General features: G+C 45.3%; 1 protein-coding gene and 2 long non-coding RNA genes across 30 annotated transcripts in view; 2 read left to right on the top strand and 1 right to left on the bottom strand.

The window, feature by feature from the left end:
- The window catches only part of KMT2C (lysine methyltransferase 2C), a 203,131-nt gene extending 196,179 nt beyond the window's left edge, over positions 1-6,952 (bottom strand). For 20 of the 28 annotated variants that reach the window (XM_075144178.1, XM_075144186.1, XM_075144179.1 and 17 more), the window contains exons 1-2: positions 5,977-6,128; positions 5,689-5,865 (exon numbers count right to left, since the gene is read on the bottom strand). In XM_075144178.1, coding sequence (XP_075000279.1) covers positions 5,689-5,864 — 176 coding nt within the window. In that variant the 5' untranslated portion in view covers position 5,865; positions 5,977-6,128. Of the gene's footprint in view, positions 1-5,688; positions 5,866-5,976; positions 6,507-6,819 lie in introns of those variants that run through there. The other 8 variants (XM_075144189.1, XM_075144216.1, XM_075144193.1 and 5 more) reach the window with 3 other exon arrangements.
- LOC142079636 (uncharacterized) overlaps positions 5,689-24,439 on the top strand; it is a 36,964-nt gene continuing 18,213 nt past the window's right edge. The window contains exon 1 of the long non-coding RNA XR_012672733.1: positions 5,689-6,035. This is a non-coding gene — a long non-coding RNA (uncharacterized LOC142079636). The remainder of the gene's footprint in view (positions 6,036-24,439) is intronic.
- LOC142079637 (uncharacterized) lies at positions 7,814-17,103 on the top strand. The gene is made up of 3 exons (XR_012672734.1): positions 7,814-14,116; positions 14,894-15,010; positions 15,814-17,103. It is a non-coding gene; the product is annotated as an uncharacterized LOC142079637 (long non-coding RNA).

Below are 24,439 nucleotides of genomic sequence, written 5' to 3'. Positions count from 1 at the left end.
TACCTAGTATTTTGAGATTTCACAGACTGTCATCATATTTGATCTGTCATGATACTGTCTGATAGCTCTTAGAGGTCCTCTCATGACAAGTGCTTCAGAAGTTCAATGGATCATCAAACACAAACATTAACAAACTAACAACTGCAATGTGAAAAAAAAAATTTTGAAGAATTCTTCATTTGCAAGTGCAGTCTGCTTCAAGTTGTGAAAACTGCAGGCTAAGGTTATAGAAAAACATCTGTTCCCAACATTAAGCCTAATCTCACTCACTCTTAAGGCACAAGTGAAGACACCACGTTAATTGGCAAAACAATTCTGTAAAACCCACTATGTGTAACAACTTTCATTGTCATCCATCACATAAGTCCTATCAAGAACTGAAAATCAACAGATTAATACAGAGATCATTTGCTGGAGATCATTTACTTCTTGAGCAAAACAGTATTGTGAGCAGTTTAAGCCAGGCTCCTATGCAAGAACTACATAAGACAGTTGGGGAATTGCTTGGTAATGTGAATATGATGGAGGAAGTAACGCAGTATGGGCTGCCGAAGAAAATGGCACAAAGTTCCCACAGGACTCTGGTGCAGTGCTCAGTCCTGTTCTACAACGGACTAGAAAGGCCTTCAAAGAGCCAATGTCATGTCCCGATTATGAAGCCTACTCCAACCCTCATCTCTTCGCACTGTGTGATCAAATGTGTACCTTCTGGCCAAGCATTTTGATACATGCCCTGTACAGGCAGAAGTATAGGTTACTGTTGCTTTAATACCTTAACCCTTATCCATACAACAGTTGTACAAAGCCCATCCACCGAAAGACTTCCGTCCTGCTAGGTAGTAATGACTTTCTCTAACTGTGAACATGTATTTATAAACATTTCTATTGTATAACACAATATAAATTTTACATCTGCAAATGTTAAATTTTGAAGTGAGAAAAGGGCAGGCAAGTAAAGATACAAGTATCACAGAAAAGGTGCGTGACGAACTAAAGTAACACAGCTGAGCTACACAGAGAACCCATCCAACACGTTAAGGTTCTTTTGAAATGAGTGTAGATATCTCTAAATATTGGCCTACTCTAATGCAAATGCAGCTAAAGTAATGATAAAAATTCTTAAATAATCATTTCCTGGCAAAAATGCTATGCTTACGTGTCCTCAAAACTATCTGCATGTCTGAAATCTACGGCCTTTGAAAACCTACTGCAGCTTACATTGGCCAAAGTAATGAAAAACTAGGATGAAAATTAAAACTCAAGTAATTAACCACACAAAAAGTTTTCCACAAATTTCATGCTTAACTACACACATTTGCAAAAATAATTTGTAGTATACATCAGTCTGATGCATGCTGAAAATAAAATTTAAAATGAGCTTAGATAGTGACTTACAAAGCAACTGTTATCATAATCACAATCAATGACACTTCTGCTGCTAAATTTTTGCTAAGATGATACATCTGTTTGTGCTGCTTATAACCTGTATAGATTAAGAAAGCTCTAGTACTTAAAATAGATTACAAAAATGTTTACTGCACCTGTACAATACTATTCTGATACATTTTCATGAGTAACCAGCTGTTCATACAATGACAACATAGTTAAAATAGAACCAATACTCTTCCCCTGCCACTTCTTTTTGATCACATTCCTATCCTTCAGGTCCATAGCCTGGAAGTTGAGGTGTAATCCAAGTACAGGAGTTAAGTTTCCAAGATTTCTAGGATGAAAATTAACTCTATCCCAGCCAGGACAAGGCCACACAATGAGATGGCCCCTAATTATTTCCATTTTTCCTATACAATACCAGCAAGATTTCTTTTTTAACCATGCACCTCAAAGTTTCTTTCTCCTACATCACGTTGTATCTTCAGGAATGCAACTTTATTCTCTTTTTTGGCTTTCGTAAGTGCCATCTCTCCACCTTTTAAATTCATTTGAAAGGTGATACTACAAAAACATTTTCCTCGTTCATTGCTTTGATTATAGTTCTGTGTGTTCTTCCTTCTTCATGATGAACCAGATCATGAACAACCTACTTGCTCTCAATTTCAAGGCTCTGCATGGCCTATTCTAGCTCTACCTCTTAAATTTGAACTGCTGCTCTATACAGATACCCAGTTGACAAAATGTAAGGAAGAAAATACGAGTGTTTGTCTAGCACTTCAGGCAGGAAACAAGCTATCTGTGAAAATCCTCAGGATGACAATGCTACCCTCCTTTAAACATATCCTCCAAGTCTGATGCCTATGAATCATTCACCGATGCTGAGATAGCCAGGGTACTTGAACTTCTGCGTGGTTTTTTGCTCATAGCATTCTCACAGCTCCCTTGTGCTTTCCCAATACATTTCTTACATTTACACACTGTCTTATCTTTACATTTAAATTAAGAAATCGTTTGTGCAGAAGCAATCTTTGCTTATGCATTTGTACTGTACGCAGTATAATGGTGCCCTGGCCTCTAGGCACAATTACAATATAAATAATAAAAATGAACTGTTCACCTAAGATTAAGTCTCCTGACAATGCTATTCATGAAGCTATATCCTTCAAACAATGATAAAAAGCTATTCTAGCATCACACTCTACTATCAGCAACTCTCCAGGTACTGACACCGCTGATTCCCGGTTCATTACCTATAGGAAGCTTCAACTGCCCCCTATACATACCGGTGTCCACGGTACCACTGGAATTTTTACTGATAACCAGGTAAAACGCAGGATGACAGAGACTTGTGCAAAGCTGTCCTACTGAAGAACCCTGTGCTCCCTTAACATAAGCCTACTTCTGGAAAGAGTTGAGAATCCTTGGCATCTCACAGAAGCAGATTCAAGGCAGTTTTCCATCTGTCTGCTTAAACTCATCAAATTTGCTTAAAAACATGGCTTTCAAGAAGGTAAAATGCTAACCTATAGCATTCTCAAATATGGTATTGTTCTTTAATGGAGGCATCCATAGCTAAGGAATTATTCTATTTTGGCTTTGCCGGTTTAATGCAGGGCTCTTTGTTTTACCATTACTTAGACTGCACTTAGACTGAACATTCAGTAGAACATTTCCTATAATGGGATAAAGCGGTTGAACAATTTGACTGGCTAATAGTGATTTAGACATGTGATTACAGTACAGAAAATGGTCTGACATATGCTCTTTTATCTGGTTTACATGAGGCACATTAATCCAACTGGAAAGCACAGAAGTGAAAAGAAGACAGGACCAAGCAGCCATAAGAAAAAAAACAGAAAATATTTTTACTTATTTTATTTCTGCATTTGCTTAGCTAATTGTAATCAGTATTTTGTAAATAGCAAAACTTACAAAATAGAACCATTTTCTCCCCCAAAATGGATGCAACTAAAAAAAGACCAGTCTATACCTACTCTGTGAAAGTTAGAAAATAACTATTTTTGATAAAATCCTAGTTTTAAAAGCATTCATGACTTATGTCATAACGCCTTTACCAACATTACAGGCTTTCCATAAAGATGCAGAAGGACACTTAGCACCACACCAGACAGGAACAATCATAGTGTGAAGAAAAAGAGTATTGATTCATTTTAATTTTGTCTCAGCTAATTTCATTTCCAGCTCTTACAACAAATGCTTATAGTCATGTCAGCACAAGTACATATTTTTACAGGAAAATCTAATTTCCTCCTCGAACTAGTTGACAATGTTCCCATGACACCAAAAACCTAACTGAAAAAAAGGAATTACCTCTTTAGCACCCACGTTTCATCAAGAGCTTGTACACAACCTCAAATTGCCCTACAAGATATGTCAATTCTCACAAATAACACTATTTTGCTTTTTGTGCAGACTGGTATATTTCAGTTTTATTTGCATTTTTCTTCCTAAAACTTCTTTTAAAATAAAATATTCAAAGGTTTCCTATGTAAGGTTTGGATTCCATATGTAGAAATAAAACCAAAGTATGTAAAACTAAGCGTAAAGGAGATGAACCTAAGAACTTTACTGCATGTATATGTTGGCAAACACATGCAGTTTCACTATCAACTTTCAACTATCGCTATATGAAAATCTGTATCAAGCGAATACGTAAGACAATTAAAAGAGGGAGCTGCAAACAATGCATTTCCACCAAAACCAGGGAGTGAACATTAAAATCTTTGAAGGGAAACTTTCATCAACGACAACAAAAAAAATCCATATATCCCAAACTAATGATAGTTCTGTCCTGGGATATTTACGTAACATGTATTTGTAAACACAAATTATAATAGAGGAAAGCATAGTCTTTGCGTGCATTTAGGTCCAGCCCAGCAGAATCCCTTGGTAGTGTTTTGGACTTCCACTGTGACATTATGGTTGGACTCGATGATCTTAAAGGTCTTTTCCAACATAAGCGATTCCGATTCAGAAACGGACGGTGAGGTCTGGGTGGGCGTTTAGCGAAGCGCCAGCAACTCACCTCGTTAAATACACTCAAGGGGTGTCAGACTGAAAGCGTCCCTTCAAAACAAAGGGAAACAAACTCTGAAGCCCCGAGGCTCCAACAGACTCAACAGCGCAGAGGCTATTTTGCTAGCAATCATCACGTTTCTTCTCAAAATGTGCTCGCCCAGCTTTGCCCTATTACCGCTGCCATCAGGTATGTCATGGCAAGAGCCGTCCTACTCAAAAATAACCCGCGGGGAGCGCAGCCAGCACCAGGCCTCTCCGAGTCCAGCCGGGCTCGGCACCTCGCTCCTGGCGGCGGCAGAGCGCCCGTACGCGCCGGTTTGCCCGGGTCTCTCGGCGGGGAAGCGGTCGTTGGCACGACGGGCTCCCCGGACCCGCGCAGCGGGAACTTGCGCGCGCCCGGCCGGGGCTGAGGGGAGAGGAGCGGCCCCCTCAGGAGAGGCTTCCTCGGGGAGGGGGGGGGGCAGCGGCACGCCGCGGCCGTTGGGGCTAACGAACGCCCGCGCCCCCGGCGGGGAGAGGCCGCGGTGAAGGGCAATCTGCCAGGGCCGAGGAAGAGGCACCCCCCGCCACCCCCCCCCCCTTGTGTTTGTTGTGCTTCGCCACTGTCCCGCCGGCGCGTCCCTCCGTGAGAGGCTGCCGCCTGACAGCTCCCCCCGCGCCGCCAGCCGCTCCCCACCTCCGAGCACACGGCGGGGCTGGCGGCGAGGAAACTCCTGCCTCAACTTTGCGAGTGCGCGTCCGCACCCGCCTGTGTTGGGGGGGGGGGGTGTTCTCCTCGCCACCCGCCGAGAACCGTCTTTTCTTTCCCAAAAAGAGGAGGGGGGATAAAAAGGGAAAGCGACGAGGAACTACCGTCAAGCACAGGGAGTAGGCAGACGACGCTGAAAGCAGCCGAGCGTCCTGGAGGAGCAGAGACCCAAAAAGCAGAAGGGGAAAGGTGCAAAGGCAAGGAAAGAAGGAGGAAGAGGGTGAAGGGGGAAGAGCTAAAGAGAAACTCCGAAGAAGGAGGAGAAGAAAGGAATAGGGACGGTGAAAGAAAAGTGGAAAAGGGAGAGCAGGCGGAGGAAGACAAAGGTGAAAAAGGAGGAGGAGGAGGGGAAAGTGCAAAGGGGAGAGGAGGAGAAGAAAGAAGGGCCCTTCTCAAAATGGCATTAGGCAGGAGGGAGGGGGCGACGAGCAGCGAGTCTCCGCTGACAGCTCTGCCTGCGCCTGGCCGCCTGCCCCTCTCTGCCTCGCACACACAAACGCTGAACTTACTTCTTTCTGGCTCTCTGGAAAGGGGAAGCGCCATCTTTGCGAGGCCGGCCCCTAGGTCTTTTGTCTGTGGCTGCTGCTGCTGCTGCTGGGGGGGGAGCTCCAGGCTCGGGGGGCTGCTGCTGCTGCTGAGGCGGCTCCACCACCGCCACCACCAGACTCTTGTCCTCCGTTGACATCCTAGTCAGCAGGACGAGAGAGACACATGGATGATGATGATGAGGATGAAGATGAGGATGGTGATGGGGATCCCGATGCTCCTCCTGCTCCCGCGGCTCCTCTCCTCCTCACCTCCGCCTCCTCCACCTCCGCCTCGCATTGCTGGCCTCAGCCGCCGCCGACCAGCACAGGTAGCAGGGGGAGCAGCATGGGGAGAGCAGGAGGAGGAGGGGAGGGGGGGGCGAAGAGAAAGAGCGCAGAGGAAGGAAGGGTCTCACACACAATAACACCCCCTCCCCGGCTCGGCGGGGTCTGTCGGGGCTGAGGGAGGTGGCGGGCGAGGTGAAGAGAGCGAGCGAGAGGCGGCTGATCCCGCCGCTGGGCGCCCCCCCCCTCAGAGGCCCCGGGAGCTGGCGGCGGCTCCGGCTCCTGCGCTGCCCGGCTGCGGCGGCCGCCGCTTCATTGTACACTGGCCCTGCGCCCTCCCCCCGCGCAGAGCCCCCGGGGGCGGAGGAGGAGCAGGCGGCGGCGGCGGTGGCGGAGGCGGCAGGGGCCGAGGCCGAGCGGAGGAAGTTTTGACAGCTCCAGCTGTTGTGTGTGTCGAGGGCTGAGTCCGGCCGGGCTCCGCGTCCCCTTCCCAGCCGGGCCGGGAGCAGGAAGTTTAACTTTGGGGAAAGAAGGAGGAGGAAGGGTGAAAAAGGGGGAGGAGGAAGGGGGAGGAGGAGGAGGAGGAGGAGGAGGCGGCTCCCTCCCCCCTCCCCGCGGGGTGGAGAAGGGATCCCGGCGCTGCCGCCGCTGCCCTGGTGTGTAACCCCCCCCCGCCTCCCTTCCCCCCCTGCCAGTGCGACACATAGACACAGAAACCGCCCGCCCGCCGCCCTCCTCCCCCTGCCGCGGCCCCACACTGCGCCTGCCCGGCCCGCCCGCCCACCGCCCGTCCCACGGCGCAGACACCCATCCGCCGCCGACACTGACCTCACGGGCTGGCTGCCGCGGCAGGCTGCGGGGAAAGCGCGGAGCCGCGGAGCGGGGACGGGACGGGGCGCCACGGGGCGCTCCGCGCACCCACCCCGTACCGCGCCCCGAGGGGGCCGGCAGCCCGCTCGCTCGCTCCCCCACCCTCTCCCCGCCCTTGTTTTTTATTTATTTTCCCCACGGCCCATGGAAAAGGGGGGGGGGAAAAAAAGCTCCATCTGGATGAAAGTGGCCGCTTCGCAGCAGGGTGCCCCCGCCCCGTCCCCGCACATGGGCTGAGCTGCCCGGGACGGCGGCTCCGGGGACAGCGCACGATGCCCGGCCCGGCGGCGCTCGTTCCTCCCAAGCCCCGGGGAGCCGGGGCAGGGCTGGCTGCAGCCTGCAGGCGGGGACCCCTCCACCCGCCTTCCCCCCGCCGTGCGTCTGCGGCTCGGGGCGGGGCGGGGGGGGGCCGCGGCCGCCCCGGGGGAGGGGAGGGAGGGAGCAGAGTTCAGCGCTGTGTGCGAGGGAGACAAAGTCTGGGGAGCGTGGCTGCTTTCCAGCAGCTCCGGCTGGAACAGCTGCGGCCGCGCGGGGCGGCGGGGGGGGGCCTCCCCCGGGCAGGGGCCTAGCTGGCTGCCTGCCCGCCCGGCTGCGCCGCGGCTCGGGGCGGGGTTAAGCCTCATTACACGGGATTTAACGTGTCCCGGAGGCCAGGAGGGACTCCGGCTCGGAAAGGGAGGGGGAGCGCTACGGCTTCGCTGCCAGAGGAGAGTCCGGCCACGGGGCGAGGAAGCGGGGCCGCGCCCCCGGACTTTCCTCCCGAGTCCTGCTCCGCCGCGCACCGCCGCCCGGGGCGGGAGCGGCAGCGGAGCGGAGCGGGCCCGCCGGCGGGGAGCAGGCCGCGCCGCTCCCCGCCCGGCCGAGGGCCCCCCGCCGCCGCGCCTCCGCACCGGGCGCCGCCCTGAGGGCAGCCCCTGAGGCGGCCTCCCTCGCGCCCTGCCGGCCTCCTTGCCTGCCGCGGCGGGCAGTGCCGCCGGGTCCCTCGCCCCAGGAGCGGGAGCAGCGCGTGCGACGGGAGTAATTCCGTGCACAGATGCTGAATCATGAAATGGGTCGTATGGAGAGAAAAGAGCTGAATCCTGCTGCCCTGCGGCGTGCGTGGGTGACTCATGTTCGGGGCGGGCGTGTTGGAGAACTTCGTCGGATTTAGAGAAGTTGCGGGGAGCGATACCTCCCAGACTCTGAATACGTAGAAATGCATTTTGAGAGCCCTGCCCTAAGTGTTTCCACCTTGTCATTTAGGTTTCTGTTCTGTGTTTGAATCCCAGTTGATAAAATGGCCTAGGGTGGCACACAGGTACAAGGAAGGGAGGGGAGGAGGAGCTAATGTTAGTCACTACTTTTTTTGACGTAAAAATAAACACCGAGCCATCCAGTCCTTCACACAGTTCTTCCCAAAATTTTCACTTGTCAGCTTCAAGAATACTAAAAGTGGCATGCTGTGGCAAATACAACTTTTTCTGGCCTGTTCTCCTGGGAACCATTTCATAACAAAAAGCCTTCGTTGGTTCATTTCCTAGGTTTGTGAATAATTAAATTTGACCTTTGTGACATTTTCATATCTATATGTGGAGATAGATGTAATACGTTTATCTCCATCTATACATACACTCGTATGTATACATAAATATATATAATTATATAAAGCCATGCCTTTCGCTCAGCCATGCGAGGACAACAGCTGGATTGTTGGTATGACTTTCTTGGCCCCATTACTGAAAATGTACTAATTTCTGCCAAATTAAAAAATATACCCTGAGCCAAATATTTGTATTTATGAAGTCTGCAAATGACAACATAGGTGTACTGCTCATATAACTTCAGATACGAGAACTTAATCTGTTTACATGTTGTCTAACACAGAAGAAAGTGCCTTTGAATTTTGTTAACTCAGGCAAGTTAGCATAATTTAACTGAAATCATTTAATGCTATACAGGCCCAGGCTTGGGTGGAACAGAGAGAAAAAAAGCAGGGAAGGGGAGGGAGTGGAAAGTAAAAGGCCACAGCCTCTGCACAGTGGGATGGCTGGTGTGGCATTTGCTAGAGTTGCCAGGTTGCCATCTGGTCTGCTAAAAAAATGGCCATCTCCTGAAACACTGACTGTGGATGTGCGGATCTACTGCACATGCGCAATGGCTTGGGTGAGCCTAGGATGTGTCAGAGCTACTATGCGTGTGCAAATTGATTTGAGCTGAGACACGTGAGCACGCTGTGGGCTCAGATCAACTGCTAGGTGTGTGGGGAATAACTGTCGCATCCCACAGCAGAAACACGTTCAGTGAAATCACTAGATTCACTTGTCCACTCATGGTTCATCCGGTCCTCCCATGTAAACATTGTTTAATACCTTTAGATCACCTGTAAGTGGTTGAGCTTTGGGCTTTGTCTCTTATGCAAAAGCAGATGTGTGTTTTTAACTTTTTTCTCCATTGTTTTTTATATTAACTAGTTTTATATGTGGCTATCAAAATACAAAATCTGAGTGGAGGCAGGACGAAGTTAGCTTTGGTGTAGCATGGTCTAGGACAAGAGCGTGTTAAGGGCCTTATGCCTATTAGTTACGCTACTGTGCCTTATCTCGTTACATGTCCGAACGAAGCTAGGCAGGTCTGTTCTGTGAACTGTTGCAGCCATTGCTGTGGCAATCAAAGGTGTGAAGAGCTATGTAGGACTGAAGGAGACTTGTGAGCAGGAACGCAAAGCGGAGATGGAATTGTAGGAAACTGTATTTGCTAGCATTATTTATCACTCAGTGAAGGCAGGGGGACAAGCTAGGAGAAATTGTGTCACCAAACATAAATCCAGTGTAGGAGTGCTTTGTTGATTCAGGACATTTGAACAGCTCTGTCAGGAATATTTATACATTTATACCTGGCCAATGCTAGCCACCTATTATAAATTATCTCTCTCTTGAAAACACACATTTTTACAGCAAAGATGTAATATTAAATGAACAGGTCCTCCGCTTTACAGAATGTTAAGAGATCTTCCAGTTCACTGTAAACTAACTCAGGTGAACTGACACACCTGGTTTGTTTTTTTTTTTTTTAACTTTCAAGCTTTGAAACTTTCAACTAGAATTTTACGTTCTAATCTTCCTTAAAATAAACATTTCAGTGGTTTTGGAATTGTTTCTGAAATATAAGTAAGACCCTTGCAGTACTGACTAAACAAGGCATGCTAACGGTTTTAACTTCAAAACATCTTAAGTTGTCCCAATGTGCTTAATGACAAAGAGCGATATTTTCATGCACAATAATAGAACAAGTTGAAGACGGGACGCTGTCTTAAATGAGCTAGTTAAGGAAAATGATCCTGTTATAAAAACAATTAAAGGAAAATGACAACTGGCATGTAAATACCGTTGTACCATTATACAACTTAAGCAGTGTGTGTAACAGAAATAATGAGAAAATTATTCCAGGAATGGGATCCAAATACTTTCTCTTTTATGACATTAGTTCAGAACTCTGCCAATTTAATGATTATTCACTACTTTACATAAAATAAAAAGTTTAATTTTTGTTCTCTTCGCACATGTGTTTCCATTGCGGAAAAGTTCAAGTTATCACAAAGGCTTCATTTAAGATACGTCAGCAACATGCTAACGCTTTAAATGTTCAGTATATTGAACCGCTTTGTCTTTAACCTGTGCTAAATTGACAATTGACTGTAGTGAACATCTGCTTACTTCAATATGCTGCTCTGAAAACTGCGGAGATTCTGGTGCCGGTGCACATCCCGTTCGGCTATCCTTGCTGCAAGAGTAGCAAACTGCAGGAAAAAGGTGCAGGGGGCAGTTGAGGGTAGTAACCGCATGAACTGCCCGTGGTAGTTTTTTACATCTGCATTCATATTCACCCAAAGAGTTCAGAAATAGCTGAATTACTGTTTTTTCAGTATTTAAAAAAACAACCCCAAGATAATTTAAGAGAATTCTAGACAAAGCCTAAATCAAGTGGCAAAATCAGGATTACATCATACAAATATGTGCCTCCTAGTTTATTTGTACTAAACTTGGCTGGACTAAAAAAAAAGATAGCATATGTTAATTGTCATATGCTAACGAATGCGTTGTAGAAGTCTAGTTTTAAACTTGAAATGTTTGTTTCTTCTTTTCATCAGTTTTGCTTACTTGTCATCTTGTAGATCTGTCTCACTTTAGGCAACAGCACAGCCTGGATAGTGGGTATGACATACCCTTGAGTGATGGTGACTTTCCCAGCAGTTTGGTGAGATGCTTGTTGCTGCAGATGGTGGGGGATAAGCCTCACTTCTCCTGTGCAGCATTCCCAGACAGCTGGAGAATTCCAGTTATCAGGTGCTCCAGAGCAATGGACAGATAATGTGGAGGTCCAGACCCCCTAAAATCCATCTAACTGCTCTCTTTGGAGGCAGTGTAGTTCACAGTCCATGAGGAAAAACATTTCATTCTACTTGTTTTCTCACCTGCTTCCCACTGTGAAATATCCTGACTTAATATTCTACAACTCCACACAAATTAGTCTAGTGTTTGTATGAGCATGGGTTAATACAGTCTAGGCTCCCCATCCCCTGCCTGCTTTAACTTGATTAGTTTAGTATGTGTTAAAGGCAGCCTTGCCCACGCTGTGATATATGTGCTAACCTCACACCTCTACACCTAAGTTTCGCCAAAGCCTAAGGCCTTTTCATCATATTAAGCTACTTTGACTGGGCTAATGTGACTGAGAAACACACCTTTTTTATCCATTAAGACAGGGCCAAAAATGTTAAGTGCTCAAGATGCAAGCCCCTAGGGCTTGTCTATATATCGAGTTATTACACGTGGAGGCTTTTATCTTCATAAGAAAATGTTCTTTTTGTGCACGCCAGAGTGTGAATTTAAAACTAGTGGTTATAGTATAACCCTCATGCAGACTCATTCATTCTGGCATCTTCTGGCTTTTTTTCAGATTAACTCTAACTTCTTTAATTCATTTAAATGAAATCAAAAAAGGTACTCCTATTGGAGTGAGTTTGTCCGCACGAGGAATTACGCTTGCCTGACTCTGGTAGTAGTAGTATTAATAATACCTTCCTATGTGGAGAAGCTTTGTCTATTAGGAATGTTAATTTTACATGTTTGCACTTAATAAGAGCAAACATTGTTTACAGTTGGATCTTGTTATTTTGACAAGTGGTAGATGATGCACTATACTGAAATTCATTAAGTTATTCCATACCAAGGCCATGATCCTGGGGATGGTAAATTAGGCAGATAAGAAACTAAATGCTTAAATAGTTTCACTGAAAGCAACTACTTCCTGAATAAAGTTTGTTCTGTGTTTAAGCTTTTGCAGAAATGCTTAAATTCTTCCTAAACTTGCAATTTATATGATTTGTTCTAAGGAACAATGGACTATCCTATGTTATGTTTTATTTTGTTAGCATCCATGTGAAGTCACATAAAGCATCCACAAGTTACTTATGAACTTCAGTTCCACTCTTTGTGACTTGCCTAATTCGTTGCAATTCATGTCTTGTTTACAACTTTATGAAATTGTAGTTTTATAAACTTTAATATTCTGGGTTTTAGTTTTGACATATATGTGGTGGTGGGCAGCAGAGAAATAATCTTTTATCACATATTATTAGTTGCCTGATTTTTTTATCCAAAAAGGTAGAATGCCAATAGTTCAAGTAAAATGAATTAGTATCTGAAACCAGTACATGCTAAATGCTGGCTGCACTGCGGATACATGCAAGACAGGAAAAAACCCACAGCTAGCAGCAAGCACTTTGTGTGCAGCTCTGGGGAAAGACAATAGACCGGTGTGAGTTAGGACTTTATCATGCAGAAAGTTAAATAAATGTCTGAGCATTGTTTGCTGTTTGCAGGAGTGGTGCATTACACTCAGATTACTTAACAGAAATGATACAAACCTGGCCATGAAACCGGGGAAAGGATTTGTCTGCATTCAATCATACATTTTTTTGAGTAGGACTATATTTTTATTCTGTGTTTTGTACAGCACCTAGTGCATAGGGGTCCTGCTTCCTTAGATGAGATCTCGGGTGCTACGATAATAGGAATTTAGATACTATTAGTAGAAACAACTTTGTCATACATTGCCAGTTTTGTGAGGAAGTAATCTCTGTCCCAGATGGGATGGCCTCACTTTTAAAGGAGTTATAATGTGGGAGTGGCAGGTGCCTTGGGTTGAAGTCAGGTAAACACTAGAAGCCCAATCCTGTTTGCGGCTGTTTACTTCAATAAAACTATGTGTCTGAGTAAGAAGGACAGAATTTGGCCTTTGGTTTTTGAAGTTAATTGCAGACAATTAATGGGGACGTGTCACCTACATGAGGTCCAGCCAGAATTCAGTCCTTTACTTCTTTAATAACTGATGTTTTAAACCAATTAGCTACATACCCACATGGAAACAATAGTAGAGCCTCCACAGTCAAGATTATACTGAGATTCTAAATTACATATATAGTAAAGGCTGTGCATGCGTTTTCTGGCTGAGAACAACGTTGTATTTCAGCCTGAAGCAAAAATTTTCTCCAAACCAAAGCCCCTCAACAAAAACACACTTTTTAATGAAAGTTCTGACACCACCTTAATTACAGTGCAGCAAACATTACCATTGTAATCCCATTTCATCCTTAGGCAAGGAGAGCATCCCTGGGGGCCTGGCTGCTTTTCTTTGCTAGTGACCAGTTTTGCAGAAATGGCCTTTTCCCCAATGCATTTTTTTATTTAACCTCTACTGCGCTGCCCAGGGAAAGATGCATGGGGAGCTGCTAGCGCTCATCTCCCCACGCTCCTTGCAGCCCTCCTGGCACTCTCTGCAGCCCTGGCCCTGGAGGATCAAACACCACCCGGGGATGCCCAGCCTGCAGCCAGCTGCTTGGCATCCCCACAGCCCCTCCGCCTGTCTCCCATGGGAGCCAGGCAGGAGCCAAAACTGCAGCCCCTTTGTACCACATGGGTTTCACCCTCACCCTTTCCAGCAGCCCCCAAGCTGGCTGCTTTGTATATGCCAGCACCCAGAGACAATCCCCTTTTTTGCTCGCCTGCCACACTTCAGAAAAATCCTTCCTTTGGACCCGGTAACGCAGTGGGGGAACGGCTCTCCCAGTGGCAGTCCTAATCCAGGTGGGTGAGGATAGAGCTGTTTGGAAAGAAGGGCTGCGGGCACGCTTGAGCAGCCTGCAGTGTGACCAGCAGTAATGTGTTCATTTGAAGCAGCCTTGCAGTGTCTCCAGGCTTTCGCAGTGTTTGGATGGGTAAGTAAAATGTGATTAGTTTCTCACTACCATATTGATTCAGTGAGTAGATTTTGTGTGTGGACTGTGATATTGACAGGACAAATTTGCAAGGCTATTTGAAGCCGGGATTTCTTCTTACCAGAAATATGGGGAGATAGATATGTACATATATAAACACAAGGGTATACTCATGGTTCTTACATTTTTTTCTCCTGCCTTCTTAAATCAAAGTAATAAATCTGTATGATCAAAAGAGCTAGAATAATCAATCTCTCATTACATAATTGATCTGAAAATCCTAATTAAGGCTAGAGAGAAATTAAACATAAGGGTTCTTGTTCTTTCTAACAACATTGTCAAGTACAGTATAGTCTTCTATCATGGAACTCCCACAATTCTTATGTACAGAGTAAAATCATGCAGCTGAGATACTTTCCCTAAAAACAAGCAAAAGCCCTCTATCTGCTGGGAGGACATTTCTGTTACTTTGTTCCCTTCTATTTAGGTTCTAATATGGTGTTAATCACCATGGTATCTTACAGCTTTACAAAAATATAGTGCACCATATGTGATAAATCATTAATATTAAGAATGAAGATGCTGGATAAAAATATTCTTCACAAATTTAAAGCAGAAGATGTGCAGAAATGGACGAGCAGCCTGAGTACAAAGAGCATGTGTATGAATACAAGAGATGGGGTCAAAATCATTCCTTAGGTGATAATATTGCATCCAGTCACTGTATGTGAGTGTGAATGGCATACTCACTCCTTTCTTCCCTAACCTGTCCTACAGCACGCTAAAGCAGAGTGCAAGCCATATTCTGTTCCCTACTTTGCACTGCAGAAGAGTGCCCGCCTTGCATGTTCAAGGTCATCAGTCAAAAGAAGATAATTTGCTGAAAAATGCAAAGTAAGCTTGTGCATTTATTGTTAAATAAGTGCACACATAATTACAATTCAAACATAAAGCAAAATGAGGGACTGTACTTCCATTGGAAAGAATGGACTAGTGGTCATAAGTTATTGCCCCAATTGGTAATCTCAGTTACATATTTTCTCATGTTTTTCATTCCCCACTTAGTTTCAGCCAGATCTGTTCTCTATTTATATTGTAAGTGTCAACACATAAATAATTTTCTCTGTTGTATCCCTCACTATTAAATTCTTTTTCTTGATGGAATAGCAAAAATAATTATATTTATAAATGGAATGCCTGTTTTGCCTAAGTACCACATATAATTCCCTTCTCTAAGAGGGATTTTTATAATTCCTCCAAAAATGTCTTGGCAAGGATCAACCCACCAGTTGGTAGTGTGGATCCAGCCTTCAGGGACTGCACTCAGGATTCTGATCCCTTCAGCCAACAGGCAGGAGGGCACCACAGAAAAAATGCTCTAGTTTTTTTGAGAGAATGGTGCTGATGTTCAGTATGTGTGGTTATTAAGCACCCCAGAAAGCGAATTCACTGAGAGTTGCTTCCCACCTGTGGATTTCGCTATTCAGCACAGAATTATTTTGGCAGCTGGAGCATTCTTCATTGTGGATGGCTGTGGGAAGATATTAATCCTGCTCTTCAAGTAAGATATACTCACTGACATAGCAGACCTGTTCCACCTCTACTGTATCATATTGTGAAAGGAAATCAAACAAATCCCAAGTGAAAGGATGGGTAATCCTGAGTCCTTCTTATCCTCTTTCTATCTTCTTTTTCAGCTGCTTTCCGCAGACAAGTTCAGACATCCCTTGCTCAATAGGAGTAGAGCAGAGGCAGATCTGTTGTGAGCTCTACATTAAGGGAAGTTCAGTTTTTCATCTCTGGGCACTCCTTGGGAAAACCTCAATCAAAATCATTGTATGGGGATGGTGGATCCTAGCCATGAACAGTTCACAGCTTGCTCGCCAGATGAAACCGCGACAGGCCTCCTGGAGCTGATCTGCATTACAGGAGGAGAAAATCATGATTTTCTTACTGGGTTGTGCTGTCTATATGTGCATGTGTATTCTTCTATTATAGTTTCTCTGATTTGCTTTGATTAAAGGCTATTCCAGGGTACCTACAAAGCAGTGAGGCATTCTATTCCTACAGATGTGGCAAGCTTGAGGAAGGTTGTATTGGAGCATTCAAAACCCATGTCCCGTGTGGTTTGGGCGCTGCAGATGTAGGGTTCTATGTGGAAGAGATGCAGCTGATGTAAGACGAGAGGTCCTTGGCCTTGGCGAAAAGAGTGCCTAAACCTCTAGAGTCTCACAGGGTTTGATACAGGACCCTGCAGCATGGTTAGCATTTCCATGGGTACCAGTTCCTCAGCTGCTGGAGCTTCCATTACCCAGTTTTCACTGGAACTATAGTATGATCAGCAGAAGCAAACACATACTGCTCCTGAAGCTCAGCAGCTCCCAGTCTGGTATCTTTAACAAAAACCAGTTTAAACTAACAGGAAAGTTTAATAGCCACATCAGTGACTCGGCAGCTAGCGCACATTTGCGTCTGCCATCTCTGCAGGAAGGGGTCCTTCACTAGAAAGGCAGGGATGTCACACCTTCAGCCACTGCAGTGAAATCCATAGGGGTAGGGACATGAGTCCTAGGAGCGCCTGTGCTGCAGTGGCCTAGTTTATGCAGATGCTTTGAACAAGTTAGCTCATGTGCCTCTAACAGTGTTGTTCCAGCAGTGTCAGCTACAGAATCCATCAAACTGGGTATGCTCCTGGGTGGTTAGCCCTGGCACTCCATGGCTCTATTGCTATCCTCTTGGTAAGTTGGACTTCGCTTCTTTAAAGTTCTGGCTACATAAGCCGCAGCCTCTGAAGCACAGAGAAACCCAAGTTCATTTCTCACTTCACTGTACATTTAATCAGAGGCCTCTCAGAAGTCTTAGACTGTAGTCTTTCCTTTTCCCTGTGTACTCTTACTAAGGGTTCATGTTTATTTAAGATTCAACTTTATGAGCAGTTTTCCTTTATCTCAGTAATTCATATACACAGTACAAATTTGGTCTGTTCCCTCATCTTTTGCATTCAGCTGCTTTGATTGATCTAACATTGCTGATTTATTGGTATAATTTAGCTTGTCTGAAAAGAAGGAAGATTGATGTTGGCTGAAATAAAATTCTGAGATACCTATGGAGTTTTATTGCCCTAGATTTTTGGATTGCTATTTATTTTAAAAAGTAGGCAGAACTCTGACTTTAGATTTTCAGGAATGCCTACATTATGTCAGAGTTGCTAATTCTTTGAGTCAAGTCATTGTGGTTAGCCAATCTTGTTTTCTGTCTCTGTGGTAAGATTTTAAATCCAGAAGGCTAACCTCAATGCTCCCCCAAGAAAGCAGGCAGAGATGACAATGCATTTCCTCCTTTGACCTCTGTAGTCGAGTTTTATAGAAAGATGGAATCTATTGAATTAGACTGAACGCCAAATTACCTGCATGAGAATGAAAGGGTCAAACCCTGTTCCTGTAGCAATATGTGGAGCAAAAATGTACCGAAACATATTTTTTAAACTAATTTATCTTTAAAAAATGTTTTTCTACTAAATTCACGTTATGAACTGTAAAATTCTGTCGTGCTTGTGAGTTACACATGGTTATGTATCAGTTCAGAGCAAACTTGAGGTTATTTGGATTTCTGAATTCTGCATTTCAGTACTGCAAGATTGTGCATATATACTTGTCTTGAATTGCTTGAGTTTGTATCGTTTTGGGAGGGGGATAATTATAATATTCTGACTAACTCCGGCTTAACATCATTTCTTTGGGGAAAATTCCTTGTTCAATATACACTTCTGGTACAGGGAGGGGAGGAGGAAGGTTTAAGGGAGATCCTCCCCTGCATTAACTTCTGCCTTCGTCTCCTTTCCTGGTAGTGATACTAGTTCAGAGTGCGGAGTTACAGCTTCATGTGAGCAGTGCCAATATTGTGGCTGAAAGGGTGGGCAAAAATGCACCTTGTAGAGGGCCTGGACAGCCCTGCTGCCTTCGCACTGAGCGTGGAGCGAAGGCGCGGTGATGCAGCGTGAGAAACAGGTCTGCTCCTGCTGGGGCAGCGCTGGCCTGAATCACTTCTGCTGTGACAAGGGCCACGCTGCAGACCCTCAGCACCTCCTCTCGCTTCACACAAGGGTTGTGTCTCTCCTTCCAATTAGCAACATAATCATCCATGAACATGAACTAAAGAACTCGGTCCCACCCAGATGGGACTGGAGCCTGTTTAATGAGTGGAAGATATATAATATCAGGATTACGTCATATAAAAAACTTTGGCTTGTGACCATGAAATTCACTTGCATGCTCTGCTTGTACCACTGGAGCTGTGCAAAGCAGCTGAAGCGAACTGGCCATTTGGACCAGCCTTAACTCCTACTTTAGATCACAGGATTATCATGATAGAGCAGGAGTATTCATTGTGCTGGAGCTGACTCCTAACTGGCCACCGTGCAGCCCTGGCATTTTTCAGATCAGTGACAGATCAGATCAATGACAGCAGATGAGTGATCAAGAAACCTACTGACAACCCTCTGTGTGTGATTGAATGGACTGGTGAGTACACGGTTCCCTCTAACTGGAGGATTTCAAACAATAAAAGCTCGGTTTGGACACTAATAGCAGAAGGACAGCTGGCCACTTTGTCACCGCTGCCACTTTGACATTACTTAAGACTGACCTGAATTCTTCATCTGGCCAGTCTGTTGATCTATAATCATATGATCTATTAATTACTTGGCTTAATTACAGCTAATTTATTCTAGTGAAAGGTTTAACTATATGTAGATTTTTAAGTTTCCATGTTATTCTTCACTGAGATAATTTTGAGGTATAAAAGATATAGCAAACAATGCCTTATAACAACCCGTTTCACAAAGAATGTGGAGCTTTACTGGTAAATTCTCAATACAATATTCTTCACTCAGGCAGTAAATATCATAGCCGTGAGAAACATCCTGTGTTCTTCACACACACAACAGGGGATTGGAATCCCTCTCAATACCATTTCAGCCATGCACTTATGACCTGTACTTCCATAATACCTCTTTGCTGTGATATTAGCACCATTGGTACACCTACCTTTTCATGTTATATCTCTGATGGAAAGATGGAGTTAGCAAATGGCATCAGGTATTAATGCAGAGGTGACCTTTTAATGTCATGCATAGATACACGAAGAAAGAACTGCCACTGAAAACTTCTGATTAAAGATAAAAGTAGAGGCCTGTAAAAACATTAAGATAAAAAGTAAATCCATTTGCCCTGAGTTTCCCCTGCTATCCCACCTCCTACTCTAAATTGATGTTGTCAGCACTCATGATTTTATCACAAGTCTTGTGATGTTTGATGTTTCACTTACACTCCAGCTACTAGAGTTGTGTAATGAGGTTAGAAACTCCGCTTTCCTCGTTCTTTAATTTAAAGTAAGTTTCTAGTCATAATGGTTAGAGTATAAAGCTTGCACATGTGACCCAGGTGCACCCTAATGGCTCAAAAAACAGAAAGCAAAGTAAAAGAGCTCCACATTTATCATTTTACAGACAGGCTTATGATTTTGAGGGTCAAACTGTAGTTCTTGAACATTTGGAGCTGGCAATAGTGGCTTGAAAAAAAAGTGCCTGAACAAAGTACCACGATATGTTGCATTTTCCAGGGAAGCATAGTAGACATCATACTAACAGTGATAATTGTCTTTTCAGACATGCACATTTTCCTATTTACTTTGTTACGCAGCATCTCGGGGTTCAGCCCCAGTCTGACTGGGCTGGAGGGGATCATACTGATGCGTAACCATGTTGCTTGATGTTGGAGGGCTCATACTGCTTGCTTGTGTTGACATAGAGGAAAAGTTTTGCAGCACTCCGTAGTCCCCGGGCGTGTCTATGCTTAAAACCAGGGATGTTCTGACCTCCAGTCTCGGAAGGTGATCTGCCTTTCGTAAAGGTCCAGCAAGAAACTAGGAATACCCCACCCCTGCCAATCCAGCAACAAAGGGGCAAACCAACCAAGCAAATGCAAATATGTAAATACAATAACATTGAAAATGGTTGGGTTGACTTAAGGAGCCCAAAATGTACCAAGTGCAGTCTTGATGTACAGACCAAAAATACTCAGCTGTTGGTTTTGGAAAACCAAGCTCCCAACAGCAACAACTCAGATTTGAAGGAGGCACAATATTTAAATGGAGTTCCAAATTATCAAAGACTTAACAGTATATCACTAAAAATATGAATTATACCTAGAACTGAAGAGGTATCCAAAGCAGTGAGCAGAGCCTGAGTGCTGTATGGGCACACTGGTCAAAACTTCTCTGCGGTCCACAGACTGGTGATGCCAAAGGTCCCTCTCTGCTTGCCCTAAATTACTGTGTAATCTATTGTGGAGGTGACAAAATTACAGATAATTATGGCAAAGTCTAATTGCAAAAAAGAGGTGGAAGTCTCTGAGACCCAACTTCTACATGAGTAAACAGAATACATAGGGATGTTATGTTTCACAAATACAAACATATGTGACAAACTAAAATTTTTTTTAGTATTTGAAACTGAACTAAAGAAGCTCAACTGATCCTATATTGACTCTGTTATTAATTTTGACCTTGAATTCAGCAGTAATTTCTATGTCATAATTTCCATGAGACTGCCACATTGCTTCTAAACTGCTTCCCCTGTAGAAAGCTGAAGAAACTATTATTGAACCTTGATCACTTTGCTGAGTGTTTCACAGGGCACTGTGCTGGTTTTGGCTGGGATAGAGTTCATTTTCTTCACAGTAGCAAGTCTGGGGCTATGGTTTGGATTTGTGCTGGAAACAGTGTTGATAACACAGGGATGTTTCGTTACTGCTGAGCAGGGCTTACACAGAGCCAAGGCCTTTTCTGCTCCTCACCCCACCCCACCAGCGAGTAGGCTGGGGGTGCACAAGAGGTTGGGAGGGGACCCAGCTGGGACAGCTGATCCCAACTGACCAAAGGGATATTCCATACCATATGACGTCATGCTCAGCTTGTAAAGCTGGGGGAAGAAGAAGGAAGGGGGGAGACGTTTGGAGTGATGGCGTTTGTCTTCCAAGGAACCATTACGCTTGATGGAGCCCTGCTTTCCTGGCGATGACTGAACACTTGCCTGCCGATGGGAAGTAGTGAATGAATTCCTTGTTTTGCTTTGCTTGCGTGCGCGGCTTTTGCTTTACCTGTTAAACTATCTTTATCTCAACCCACGAGTTTTCTCACTTCTACCCGTCCGATTCTCTCCCCCATCCCAGCGGGGAGGAGTGAGCGAGCGGCTGTGTGGGGCTTAGTTGCCAGCTGGTGTTAAACCATGACAGTCCTTTCTGGCACCCAACATGGGGCTCGAAGGGTTCGAGATTACAACAGGTTTGATTGGAATGTGCTAGATCGAATTTATAGCTGTAATTGCTGTTTAGCTATTAATCTGCAGGCTCCTGTGCTTGCTGTGGGGCTTGCTTGCCTTACTGTATGTTAGAGTCTAGTGCTCGTTAGTGGCTGCTTTTTGCTTTCGCTGCTTGCTGTGCTGCTGTGCTGCTGATCACCTTACTGTGCTGCGCCTGGGAACATTTGATAACAGCAACGGGGATGCCTGGGCTGGCAGACGGCCAGGGCATCGCTGGTGTTTCTGTGCTGCTGAACTGGACAGGCTGGAACTCCAGTGTGAACTTGAGTCAAGGGGACTGTGACCTGTGAATGAGTCCATGCGGGAGCAGGACGCCCCGAAACCTCTGTGGCCGTAGATAAGTCCACATTAGAGCAGATACATCTCGAAGTGTCTGTGGCCATGGTTATGTCTGTGCCGCAGCAGGTAAACCTCTGAAGGGATTGTGGCCCAAGGATAAGGTACACCTCAAAGCATCTGTGGCTGTGGATGATGTCATGCTGGAGCACCTCAAAGCGTGTGGCCATGGATAAGCCTATGACAGAGCAGGTACACCCCTGGAGGACTGCAGCCGTGGGTAAGGCCATGCTGGAGCAGGTTTACTTCTGAAGGAACTGTGGCTGTGGGTAAGGCCAAGCTGGGGCAGGTCTATCTCTGAAGGCATTGTGGCCCATGGAGAAGGCCACATTGGAACAGGTGTACCTCGAAGCGACTGTGGCTGTGGGTAAGTCTATGCCACGGCAGATAGACCCCTGGAGAGACTGTGGTTCATAGATAAGGCTCCACTTGGAGCAGGTGCACCCTAAGGGACTGCAGCCTGTGGATAAGTCCAAGCCGGAGCAGGGGCAAGGGAAGGAGTTCATTGCAATGTTAAACCCTATAACCTGGCCCAAAGGGACCAGGGGTGGAGATTGTGATGGAAATACCTTTAAATTGTTGTAACCTGGGATTTGAGTTGTATGTTACGGGAATTACTATAGCAAGAACGCCTTGTCGCTAGCCAGGCTAGGAGCAAGGGGAGGAGTTCACTGCAATGTTAAACTCTATAACCTGGCCCAAAGGGACCAGGGGTGGAGATTGTAATGGAAATACCTTTAAGTTGTAATCCATGATTTGAGTTGCATGTGTGAGGATTACTATAGCAGGAACCACCTGAACCAATGGAGGAGAAGCCTTACAAGAAGCAGTGCAAGTGCAGCAATGCCGCGACCTGAGCTGGCTTTGGTGCCCAATAACTCCATGCAACACACCACCTCTCCTGTCCTGAGTGACCACCATAACAGATGGAGCCCAAAGTCATGGACTAAATGAACTTAGTGGACATTTTGTGGACATTGTGGACATTTATGGACATTTTACAGACATTTCACAGGGGTGGTCCATAGACTAAGGGAATGATATCTGTGTGTTGTATCAAAGGATGGAAAGGGGCGTGGTGGGTAATGAGAATGTATTGGATAGTGTGAGACCTGAGCATGATGTAAATGGTATGGAATAAGGGGTGGAGAATGTGCTGGTTTTGGCTGGGATAAAGTTAATTTTCTTCACAGTAGCTAGTATGGGGCTATGGTTTGGATTTGTGCTGGAAACAGTGTTGATAACACAGGGATGTTTTGTTACTGCTGAGCAGTGCTTACACACAGTCAAGTCCTTTTCTGCTCCTCACCCCACCCCACCAGCGAGTAGGCTGGAGGTGCACAAGAGGTTGGGAGGGGACCCAGCTGGGACAGCTGACCCCAACTGACCAAAGGGATGTTCCATACCATACGATGTCATGCGCAGCAATAAAAGCTGGGGGAAGAAGGAGGAAGGGGGACGTTCGGAGTGATGGCGTTTGTCTTCCCAAGTCACCGTTATGCGTGATGGAGCCCTGCTTTCCTGGCGATGGCTGAACACCTGCCTGCCGATGGGAAGGAGTGAATGAATTCCTTGGTTTGCTTTGCTTGCGCGCACAGCTTTTGCTTTCCCTATTAAACTGTCTTTATCTCAACCCACGAGTTTTCTCACTTTTACCCTTCCGATTCTCTCCCCCATCCCAGCGGGGAGGAGTGAGCGAGCGGCTGTGTGGGGCTTAGTTGCCAACTGGGGTTGAACCACGACACACACGTACATTTTTGTGCACCATGACCCACTTTATTTAAGGCTATGGACTTATATTTTTTATCTCTATACTAAAGCACTGTGGAAAATCTATGTCTTGCAGGAGGTATATTCGTCAGACTTAGGAACTTCTAAATAACTTGGAAAAGTAGATTGAAAATTCATCTCCAGGATATGCAAAACATTGGAAGGGTCTACATCTTTCTTACATTAGTTTCTGTGAAGAGGAACTGCACTTCTCTTCATGCTCCCTCTCTTTCTTTGTAATCCTTTCCAGCTTCTTTCTAGCTCTATTATCTCTAATTACTTTCAAATATACCCAAATCATCATCCCTGTATTGAAATGAACTGTCTGTTATTCTCAGCTATGCAGGCCTCTGCTGCTGTGATACCAAAGTCAGGTGTATTTCTAAAATCTAAAATGAGTAAGGTTTAAAAGATTGTCCCACCTGTATTGTTCCTGCTTCCACTGCAGTCTATAGCAGGACTTCCGCTGCTCTGGCAGGACACTTTAATGCTAGTTGTGGTTGTTTTTTAAATAATGGAAAGTGTATAAACTCCTTGTGGTACAGCTCTGTGTAGATAAAGCTGCGTTCAAGCCATTGATTTGACTTTGAAACTCCACAACATAGGATTAAAATGCTAGAATTGCCATCCTGTGAGTCTGTCTCCTTTTCTGCCTCACTAAGCATTAATTATTGTGGTCTCGACTCTGTTCTGCCCTTTTCTTCTCTTTCCTCCTCCCCACTCCCCACTGTCACTCCCAATGGCTGGGGAGTCTTCCCAGTAAAGCAATCCAGTTCATCTCCCAATAAAGGGCCATCAGCCAACACATTCTGGGCCTAAATTCATCTCATAAATATTGG

The sequence above is a fragment of the Calonectris borealis genome, chromosome 2 (assembly GCF_964195595.1).
Source record: "Calonectris borealis chromosome 2, bCalBor7.hap1.2, whole genome shotgun sequence".
In the NCBI taxonomy this organism is placed as follows: Eukaryota; Metazoa; Chordata; class Aves; order Procellariiformes; family Procellariidae; genus Calonectris; species Calonectris borealis.
The sequence above is the reverse complement of the archived record's forward strand: the minus strand, read 5'-3'. Positions and strand labels throughout refer to the sequence as shown.